Source organism: Triticum urartu, chromosome 7 (assembly GCF_003073215.2).
Source record: "Triticum urartu cultivar G1812 chromosome 7, Tu2.1, whole genome shotgun sequence".
Lineage (NCBI taxonomy): Eukaryota > Viridiplantae > Streptophyta > Magnoliopsida > Poales > Poaceae > Triticum > Triticum urartu.
This window is the reverse complement of record NC_053028.1, coordinates 19,132,192-19,143,765: the sequence shown is the minus strand read 5'-3', so window position 1 is coordinate 19,143,765 and position 11,574 is coordinate 19,132,192. Positions and strand designations below refer to the sequence as shown.

Here is an 11,574-nt window from a genome sequence, read left to right as displayed (position 1 = left end):
CTGCATCGTGCCTGTAGCGCTGGCTTGCACGTCGGGCCTTCCTATCAGGGTTGTACGCATCATGTCGATGTAGTTAGCCCGCTTTAGCAGACCCTGTGCCATGGTTGTAGACCTGTGCGACCCAGGTGTGGAAGCTCCATGACGGGTGGACCACCTGACGCGCCCAGGGCCACTATCATTAGGCGGCTTCAGACGCGCCCCGCCTACGTGTGAGCGCTTAGCTAGACCCGCCTGTCAGCTTCTTAGCCCCATCCGTCTGGCTTGGTCGCTACAGTTGATGGTCCTCCGAGCCGTCCGTTTCCAGGCGACGTGCTGTGGGAGGGGGGGGTCTCTCGGTGCGGCTTCGAGCCATCCAATCTTCCCGGATGGCTCGTGCCTGGGTGGTCCGGCTGAAAGGTCCATGACAGGTGGACCGCTTGGCCCGCTAGGGTCCATCATCATTGGGCGGCGTCGGCCGCGCTCGGGAGGGACCTGTCACGTGCACGAAGGTGCAGACAAGCTTGCCTATCGTCCTCGTCGACCTGTGCCAAGCGGGTTGGGTGGCGACATGCGAGGCTTGCGCCGCGGCTGCAACACCAACTTGTGTGTGGGACCTCTCTGTCGGGGTTGTACGCATCGTTCCTTTCTGGTTAGCCTGCTTTACTCAACCTTGTGCAGAGGCCGTAGAGCCGGCTCATGCACGGGCCCATCTTGATAGGCCCGTTGGCTGTGTCAGATGTGCGCGTGGTGCCCTGGACATCGGCCATGGTGCACACAGGTCTCATATTCATCTCGAAGCCTTCTTAAATGTCCGGGCTGTTTGGTAACACTCATAATCATCTCATATATGGGATGAGTATAAGGAGTGGTCGGGCGTGTCCGGTCAGTGGTCCTGCGTCCATCACATAGGATTGGGTCCACATAGAGCATCTTTTTCTTTCTTTATTATTTCTTTTCTTTGTCTCTCTCCTTCTCCATCAATTACATGCATGTGACCGGACATATAAGGAAAAAGTAAGGGACATGGCTGCGTGAATAGAAAAATAGAGAGTCAAAGCGGACACGCCCGAATGCTGACCGGGCGCGTCCGTGCGCGTAGGGGCCAAATTTGTGCAGTTCGACTGTAGATACCCTTATGTTCCTATGGGGCGAGAACAAATTTACCGCCGATGAGTTGCAAACTCTACACATGACGTACTGTTCTATCCAACTTCTTGATAATTAAAATGTTGTTTAACTGGCCAAGTAAACACGAAAATTCCAACTGTTTCAGGTATGTCAGGTACTCCCACTCTGTATCTCTCAGTAAACTCCCCGCACAAGAAGTGTTTCCTCTTTATTTTCTCATCATGCTAGGTTTAACGCTGTAAAATTCAACGCTGACAATCACAGTTCATCCGGCAGCCTTCCAGGCTCAATTTTGCATTGAGCCGGATAGCCGGGCAACTGGTTTGTTGATAGAGGTGCACACAAAAAGATAGGGGTGCACACAGTAACAGAGCGTTCGGGATTGTTGCTGTAAGGCCTCTCCCCGCCATCTTGGAAAAAATGTCAAGCGTATCATGTTTTACTGATAAGATTGTGGTGTTTCCAGTGATTTGAAGTGATTGTGTGCCGTATTGTTTTACACCATTGTTGCAAACCTAAAGCTATTGTGCTGATTCAGGCGTAAAGTATCTGTTGCACTGCCTTGATGGTGCCGTGAGATCGCAGCTGCGTAAGCTTTCGTAGTTTTTGTGCTGCGTGGAGTGTCTGTGTGACCATCTACCTTCGTATGACTATGTTTACAGGCCTCTGTTTTTGTTGTCTTGTACGTATATATGATGCATTTATTGTGAAGGTCTTGGTGAATGAACAGAATATTAGCAAACAACAGTATATCTGTCCATAATTTTTCTCACCGACACAATAGTCCTTGAATATCTGGCATAAATATAGCGTGCCTACTATATTCTAGATTACTGCAGATGAGATGGGAAACCTTCAAAGGTATTGAGGCCTCACAGTATGAAGCTCCCATTAGGCTCACCATTTTCTACAACGATAAAAGTGTGGATGTGTCAGCTTGGATAGAATGTCAAGCCTCCATTTGCTGCTAAACACATATACCTGGCTTGCAAGGGGAGCTCTTGTGCGATGTTCTGTGCGTCAAAATGTCCCCTGGATCCACAGAGTGTTGCTACCTAGGCCGGTCCAACTAGAAGAAACAGTGACCGAAAAAAAAACACTGCTGCGATCAACGAGGCCGACCTGGTCACTGCAGCTGGTGCTTTTTTTTTATTTGGGAGCATTTTTTTTGAAAATATGAACTGACTTTTATGAAATAAAATATCTTTTGATAATGGGAACGATTTTTTGAATGTGTTGAAATTCTTAAAAAATTCGGAGCATTTCTCCAAAACGTGAAAATTTGACGGTAATATGATATATTTTTTCAAAAACACAATTTTTTTGAATATGTGTTTTTCTTGAAACGGAACCAATTTTGTGATGCGGAACAAAATTTGATAGCAGGAATTTCCTGAACATTTTTCTGAAAATACGAACATTTGTTGAATCTATGATTTTTTTAACTGGAACATGTTTTGAAGTTGCAGAACAAAATTCTAAAATATGATTATTATTTTTATCTCCTGAAAAATTCCTGAATATACGATCATTTTTTTGAATCTGAACAATTTCTGAAAAGGTATAGTTTTGAAATTCCAATTTTTTTTAAATAGCGAACGTTTCGGAAAAAGCAAACAATTTTTGAACACTGTATATTTTTTAAGAAGGAAGTTTTGTAAAGACAAAAAACAACTGATAAAAGACACAACCAAAAGGTGAACATAAAAAACCGAGTAAAAATCAAACCTGAACCTACTAAACAATTGATCCCAAATCGATGAACTCTGTACAGGCAAATTGGCCGGACTGTTCAGTTGCTCGCTCGACTCCTGCTGTGCGATTTGGCGTCTATCTGGCGCAGAATGGACTGGTTTTATAAGCTTCTATGCGGATTTTATTTCTTTGATTTGCTTTTTTGTCCTTTTCTTACAGTTTTCATCTGTTTTTATTTTTTATTTTTTTCAAATACATGCCGATTTTTTAAATACATGTTATACATATTTCGTATAGACACAAACCATTCTTTATTCACGTTGAAAATTTCTTCTAGAACATGATGGATATTGTTTTTGAAATACATGTTGAATATTTTGTCAGATACATGCAAAAAATCTCTCAAATACACAGTGAAGATTTTTTGAATAGTATGATACATTTTTTATAAAACTATATTAACAGTTTTTTATATTGCATAATTTTATAAAATGTCACAAACATATTCTTGAAACACGTATTGCTTTTAAATGCCATAATACTTTTGTAATATATGAAATATTTTTTTAGTTACATGGATTTTTTTCAGTGCATTAATATTTACATTCAAATGTGACGAGCATATTTTTGAACACACAAACATTGTGTACATATTTTTTTAAGAATACCACGAACATGTTTTTAACATGTGAACATTTTTTTAATGTAATGAATGTTTTTGAATGCTAACAATAGTTTCTAACAGTTGGGTGGACATTATTTTTACAATGCATGAACATTTTTTAAATGTTTTGCAAATGAATGCTTTTAAAAACTTGAATAAATTAATTTATTTAATATATGCATTTAGAACATTTTGAAAATATAGAAAAACTAAAACAACAAGAAATAATAAATAACAATATATTTTGAGGAAAAATAACAAATGAATAAACCAAGCGACAGGTCCCTACTAGGCCAGTTCATTAGAGGCTACCCTGATATAGCTTACCACTCATACCAAGTGGTATATCTTGCTTGTTGCCAAACTTATTGTCAGCTCGCCTAAGGGCGACGCTAGATGGGCCGGCTCAGAAGCGGCCAGGCGAACTGCGATTCTCATCAATTTTTATTTTTCGTTTTAATAAGCTATTTAATCCATTTTTCATTTCATTTTTATTTTTTATTCTGTACCCTTTGCTTTCATTTCCGTTCTTTTATTTTATTTTTCTGCTTCCTGGTGTACATTTTGTTTTTTTCTTTCTTCTATACAAGTGAATTCGTGTTCAAAAGAAGTTTTCAATTATATAATTTTTTTCTCCCGCTCCATTGTGTATTTATAAATTGTACATCAAGTATTAAAAAAAATATCCATCTTTTCTTTGGACATGTTCATAATGTATTTTTTAATAAATAGTGAACATTGTTTTAATATCCGGTGTTTTTCTTAAAATAAACTATGAACTTTTTTTAATACCAGGTGACGTAAAATAACACATGATGAACGTATTTTGAACACAATGAACTTTTTTTAAACTTCATGAACTATTTGAAATATGTGATGTTTTTTTAACACAATGACATTTTCTGAGGTATGTGATTAATATATTTTAAACACATGTTGAGTATTTTTAAGATGCATGATGAACCTTTTCATAAAATACATTCAAGATTTTTAATTACCTACTAGCATTTTAGTAAAACTAGTTAAAATATTTTCTAAATATATATTGAAATTAAACCCGCAAGGATTAAAATGAGACTATCTTTGTTAATGATACATTACTTGATATTTTGTTTGGTAGTTTTTCTCCTTGGATTACACACATGTTGCTATCCAATACACAAGTGTTGTTCTTTATGGGGAAAAATTTCCGATCTATTCATCAACTTTCAAGATAGTACAAAGAACATCAAAAGTAGAAATTACATCCAGGTCTGTAGAGCATCTTACGACGACTACAAGTACTGGAGCGAGCCGAATGCGCTCTCCTTTCATCGCCCCTCCCTCATCTGAGCCGGACAAACATTGTTGTACTCCCTCCGTTCGGAAATACTTGTCCGAGGAATGAATGTATCTAGATGTATTTTAGTTTTAGATACATCCATTTGTATCCATTTCCACGACAAGTATTTCCGGACGGAGGGAGTAATAGACAGTCGAGAAGTCGTCGTGCTAAGACCCGACAAGCCCAACGTAACAGAACAGCAACCACCGCCATTGAAGAGAAGCATAAATCAGAATGATCGAATTTTTAGACACACGAAGACAGACAAATGGATATTAGATCCACATGGATCCACTAAAGACAAATACCGACCGAATCCTGTGAGATCCATCTGAGACAAACCCCCACATGTCATTCAAGGATGCTAAAAGCACCACTGGGGCAAGGGATAGGCGGGGAGAACCTTATTCCATCTTGAAGGAGCCGCCGCCGCGTCACCTTTTTGAGCAGGACACAAACCCTAATAAAACTCAAAAAAGCATCCAATGGGCAATGGTCAGGATCCATCACGTCTCCATGGCCCTAAGGCCACAGGAAACGAGGCAGACTGCCGGCGGCGCAAGCGGGAGGCACGAGAAACCCTAGCGGCTGGGCATCCTTGTGTATGAGCGAAGCAATCACACAATTATTGCATTGGTTAATCATCGAAAACAAATTATTGCATTAACTAGGATTAAGGGAATGTGTACGATACTAGTACACAAATTATTGCATTCTTATTCTTCGAAAAGATTATACAATTAATTGGGATCAATACGTGAGTATTGCCCAGATTCGTTTATTTTGTAAAGAGAAGTCAGCTGGTTCATGGGATCATTTTTAAAAGTGGTTGGTTACACATTGTACGAGAGATTCCTTGAAATCTCATGGGAATATGTACGTTGTCATGGGATGCCATCGACGATCGAGGCCATATGCATGTTACTGTAACATGCATGCCAACCACAGCCCGGTAGGTCATAGACTAATAGAAATTGCTGCGTCGTTTGTTTGTATGTTCAGCATAGCAAGGATTAGATATTGCAGATCGAGCCAGTAGTCTCTGATTGACCACACCGGCGACCGGGAAGGCCATGGCGGCCGAGCAGCTCCTCCAGCGTCGACCGGGTTGCTTGGTGCTTCTTTTCCTTCTCCTGGCCTCCGTGATGATGTGCCCTCTCGTTTGGTCCTCACCGCCGACTACCGTGGGTCGGCCGCCGGAGCTAACCCTCGTCGCCGGAGCGGCAGAGAAGGGCGCAGGTACGCATAGTATCATGTATTCAACTATTCAAGTGAGGGCTAGCATCGGCCGCTAATTTGAGTCAGTTAGCTTCTTCCAAAGTTTAGTTTTGCTTCGACACATCTCTAAATTTTAGCGATTACTTATGCAAAGCAAAATCATGTTATAAGAGGGGTGTAGGGGAAGAAAATCATTCACATATCCACTGATTTCCATGTACACTGGCTGCTTACACTTGCATATATATTGGCGCTGTGAACTGTGATCCCATATATACATTTCAGTGTGCTTGGATGGAAGCCCGCCAGCTTACCAATTGGAGAGAGGCTTCGGCTCTGGATCTCACAGCTGGCTCGTCTATCTAGAGGTTACTGTCCTTCATATTGTTTCTTATGACTGCTAGTTGCTTCACACCTCGGTTCAAAATGCCTGACCTGCTAGAGTGTTTGAAATTAATTTAATCCATGTTTAACCACCAGCTAATACACATTTACTTACAGTTTAATTTACTGTGTGTACTTTTCATTCGCATATCTACACCAAGATTGATGCTAAACGTTGCTTACTAATTAAACACCACGCAAAAGGTAGAAATATATCATCTATTTCGGACCAGCGAGTAAATGCGGTGTTTCCCAGGGAGGAGGGTGGTGCAGCACCGTTGAGGCTTGTTCGAAGCACACAAAATCCGCGCTTGGTTCATCTAACTTCATGGAAGCGGTGCAGTATGCCGGAATTTTCAGCAATGACCAGAGCCAAAATTCTGGTAATCTGCAATGTTCTGTTATTCTTACATAGTTTGGTTGATCAAAGCTTTTACTCGGCCTGAGTTCCATTTCTTAGTTGCCGCCTACCTATCTTGAATATGTTTGCCAGCCGAGCTTGCACTAGTTCTGATTACTTACATTATTATCAATTAGATTTCTACAACTGGAATAAAGTTTTCGTGCGGTATTGTGATGGGGCGTCATTTTCTGGGGATGCGGAGTACGAAGATCAAGTAGGGCTATTTTCTTTTTGTGCTCTCGTTTGATATTCCACTGTTTACTTATTTTCTTAATTACAATGATACGTTGTATTGTTCTGTCACTTCTGTTACTTAATGGATGGTGTTATTAGGATGGAAACAAGCTATTCTTCAGAGGGTTGCGCATATGGGAAGCAATCATTGACGAACTCATGGAGAAAGGACTTGCTAATGCTAAACAGGTCATAGATAACAACAATTTACTAATATTTCAATGTTGTTGTGTTCTAAGCTACCAAGAAGCATATATTTCTTGCGATTCTTGAACAATAATTGACCATGTGAACTATCATCGTCGAACAGGCCCTCCTTGCAGGTTGTTCTTCTGGTGGTTTAGCCACACTACTGCATTGTGATGATTTTAATGCACGCTTTCCTCCGAAGGTTGCAGTTAAATGCTTTTCTGATGCTGGATTTTTTCTTGACAAGTAAGGCCACTCTTAGAACTAAATAAATATAGGTCACTAGCTATTCCACTCTACATGTTTTTACGTGTTAATTACTTTTCTTCGGCAAAAAGGATATGGACGGAGAAAGGTTTATCCGGTCCGTGTACAATGGGGTTGTTCACCTCCAGGTGAGCTGCTTTGGAGACAAATGCTTTAAACCGAAAAGAAACATTTCTTAGTCTATGATTGATCTAGCCTTGTGTTTAGCCCTCTTCTAATTTGTGTTGCATTTTTTATATTAAAAAGGCTATAATGTGATATGTAAAACCTTTATTATGTTTTATCTTTATATGTGGTTTACTACTTATGCCAACATTCATGCATTGTCAGTTTGTCACTGAGTCTTTTCTTGCTGATGAATTTCTTTCAGAATGTTAACAAAGTTTTGCCCAAGGACTGCCTCGCAAAGATGGAACCACTGGATGTACGTAGTTGATTAGAAGTCCCGAACCATTGTTTACTTCAATTTTCTTGCACACACAGATTTTCTTGTGTCTTGCTCACTAGTAATTGAACATAATCATTTGCTGACGTACTTAATGCATGTTCCTAGTGTTTCTTTCCTTCTGAGCTTATTAAGAGCATCAGCACCCCCACTTTTATTCTCAACTCTGGATATGACTCTTGGCAGGTAATTAAGTGTCAACTGATCCTTATATTTATGAATTCCTTATATTCATTTCTCTTGTAAGCATGCATCTGTCTGGACTAAAAGTTCTAATTAGCTATATATTTACACATTCTCCTTGTTGATCTGTAGATAAAAAATGTACTAGTACCAGATGAATCCTCTCCTGAAAAGTCATGGCTTACTTGCAAGGCTAACATCAGAGACTGTGATTCCACACAAATCGAAGTCCTCCATGGTGGGTGCATCTTTTCTCTCTAGCATCGGGTAGGAATACTAGCGTTCGTGTTTTCTGAACAACATTCTACATCTAGGATTAAATAGAACAATGGTGGGTGATCTGAAAGTCGTCCAAGATAAGGAGGAGTGGGGATTGTTCATTGATTCGTGCTTCACCCACTGCCAAACACCATTTAGAATCTCATGGGATTCACCAATTTCCCCAAGGCTTGGAAATAAGGTAGACTCTTCTTTATGGGTGTGTTTAAATCAAATAACTCGATATCTAGGATGTAAAATATTCATCACTATTATTTATGAAGTTATTTCTTTGATGCAACATATACATGTTTATAGTTTGGATTGATAGCTTCTGCTTTTCATTCTGCCGATCAGACGATCGCACAAGCTGTTGGAGATTGGCACTTCAGCAGAGGCCAAAGAGTAAAAGAGATCGATTGCGACTATCCATACAACCCAACATGCAGCAGCCAGTTGCCTTCCTAATTTAATTGGTACTATATATAACAACAATTGAGGGCCTTGTTTATACGTGAACTAGAGAAAGTTGGCACAATAAGAGATTTGGTTTTGGATATATATAACCATATGGAAATATTCATTAGGGTTTGTACAATAGCCGAGAGTTCCAGCGTAATTTCTGTTTGTTGCCATACTAGAAAAATATATTAAATACCAAGCATGGTTGTTTGACGAGGTTTTGATTGCACTATGTTTTTTGTGTGTGGGGAGAGATTGCACTATATATTATTTTTTATGGTTTTGCAAACCTAAGTTGCTTCATATTTTTCATATATCTAAGTTTGGCGCACTTAGCCGTTTGATATATCCATGCTGAGTGAAATTGAATGAGGGTTAAAGACATGCTACTAAAGGTGGCCGTTGAAGCAATGAATGAGATACACATGATATCTTGGTTTTTATCAAAATAAAGCATGATACCTTGGTGAATACATGTTGTACGTGGCAAGTCAAATGTTGGCACGGTAGATTCTAAAGCATAAAGACCACCATCGAATAGCCAGCCCATCCATGATTTCAAATCATAACTTGAAGACGTGAGCATCAGAAACACATGCTACAACCACTAGTAGAAAACAGGGCTTTGGTCCAGGCCGGGTCAGCCCATTAGTCCCGGTTCAGTCCAGAACCGGGACCAATGTGGGCATTGGTCCCGGTTCGTGAGGCCAGGGGGCTGGCCGGGCCACGTGGGCCATTGGTCCCGGTTCATCTGGACCTTTTGGTCCCGGTTGGTGGGATGAACCGGGACCAATGGGCCTCGCTCCTGGCCCACCACCATTGGTCCCGATTCGTGGCTTGAACCGGGACCAAAGGCTCCCCTTTAGTCCCGGCTCATGTCACCAACCGGGACCAATGAGGTGCCTATATATACCCCTCGCTCGCGAGCAGAGCACCCCAGTGCTCTGTTTTTCTCTGGCCGAGGGGGAGAGGGCTTTGTGGTGCTCTAGCTCACCTCCTATGCACATGAGGTGTTCGATGGAATGCCCGAGCCACACTACTTAAGCTTTCTCCTCTCGAAGCTCGACCTCCAAACTCCATTTTCCTCGAGATTTGTCTAGATTTAGCGGTCCGTCACGCCCCGTCCCCGTCTTCACCGCCGTCGATCACCCGCGCCGATCTCATCATCGACACCACCGTGGTGAGCCTCTTGTTCTTATCTTCTTTCTGAAAGGGAAAATATTCTTACTTGTATGTTTAGATAGATACTTGTATCATTTTCTTACATTTATTATTGCATCTTATATAGTGCGATGGTTTTGGTATCCGCCTCCGTCGGCCCTCATCCTGTCTATGATTCGGATGCGGTATGTATATTATCTTTATAACTATTGGTTCATTTATTGTTTATGAAAATTATGCCGACCAACGTGACATAGATTTTATTTATCTAGGATGTATGTGAATCGGAAATGCCAACCCACCCTATTGTCGAGAGGTTAAATTTAGTTGAAGAAGAAAACAATTTTTTGGAGGAAAAAATAAAAAAAATTGAGGAGGAGAAGATGATATTGGAGTTGCATGTTGCGGATGTCGTCGATGATCACAAGATCAAGATGGATGCAATGCGCTTGAAGATTAGAAAGATTAGAAAATATGCCATTCATACCGAGGCTTGGTATCATTATGCCGTTGGATCAATTGTTACCTTGGTTGCGATTATGATCGCATTTGTTTTCGCATTGAAATGTTTTACATAGTTTCAATGTATGGTTTAATTAATTAGATGCTCTGGAGAGCTATATGTTGTTAGATGAGAACTATGTATGCACTTTGGTTTTAATGTGATGATGAACTTCTATTAATTTGGACACTTAATTATATATAATGCACGCAGATGAACCGGCAATGGATGTACGACGACAGACACACCCGCGAGTACATTAAGGGCGTGCATGAGTTTCTCGATGCGGCTGAGGCAAACAAGCAGAATGGTTTTATGTGTTGTCCATGCACTGAATGTGGGAATACGAGGTCTTACTCTAACCGGAAAATCCTTCACTCCCACCTGCTTTACAAGGGTTTCATGCCACACTATAATGTTTGGACGAGGCACGGAGAAATAGGGGTTATGATGGAAGACGGCGAAGAAGAAGACTACGATGACAACTATGTGCCCCCTGAATACAGTGATGCTGCAACGGGGGGAGCTGGTGAAGATCAAGAGGAACCAGACGATGTGCCCAATTATGCCGCAACGGGTGAAGCTGCTGAAGATCAAGAGGAACCAGACGATGTGCCCAATGATGATGATCTCCGCCGGGTCATTGTCGATGCAAGGACGCAATGCGAAAGTCAAAAGGAGAAGCTGAAGTTCGATCGCATGTTAGAGGATCACAAAAAAGGGTTATACCCCAATTGCGAAGATGGCAACACAAAGCTCGGTACCGTACTAGAATTGCTGCAGTGGAAGGCAGAGAATGCTGTGGCTGACAAAGGATTTGAGAAGCTACTGAAAATATTGAAGAAGAAGCTTCCAAAGGATAACGAATTGCCCGACAGTACATACGCAGCAAAGAAGGTCGTATGCCCTCTAGGATTGGAGGTGGAGAAGATACATGCATGCCCTAATGACTGCATCCTCTACCGCGGTATGTGGTGCATTGCGGTATAAGATCAGACGAGATGACCCTGGTGATGTTGACGGCGAGCCCCCCAGGAAGAGGTTTCCTGCGAAGGTGATGTGGTATGCTCCTATAATA

At 41.1% G+C, this 11,574-nt stretch overlaps 1 protein-coding gene across 1 annotated transcript; it reads left to right on the top strand.

The window, feature by feature from the left end:
* The first annotated feature begins 4,639 nt into the window (after nt 1–4,639).
* On the top strand, nt 4,640–9,308 carry LOC125522498 (pectin acetylesterase 5-like). Its single transcript, XM_048687558.1, has 12 exons — nt 4,640–6,029; nt 6,294–6,376; nt 6,649–6,775; nt 6,930–7,009; nt 7,129–7,218; nt 7,340–7,461; nt 7,550–7,613; nt 7,856–7,909; nt 8,039–8,116; nt 8,246–8,351; nt 8,428–8,573; nt 8,729–9,308. Exons 1-12 carry the CDS (start codon nt 5,864–5,866, stop codon nt 8,837–8,839), a joined length of 1,227 nt encoding a protein of 408 aa, XP_048543515.1. The 5' UTR covers nt 4,640–5,863; the 3' UTR covers nt 8,840–9,308.
* The last annotated feature ends 2,266 nt before the right edge of the window (nt 9,309–11,574 follow it).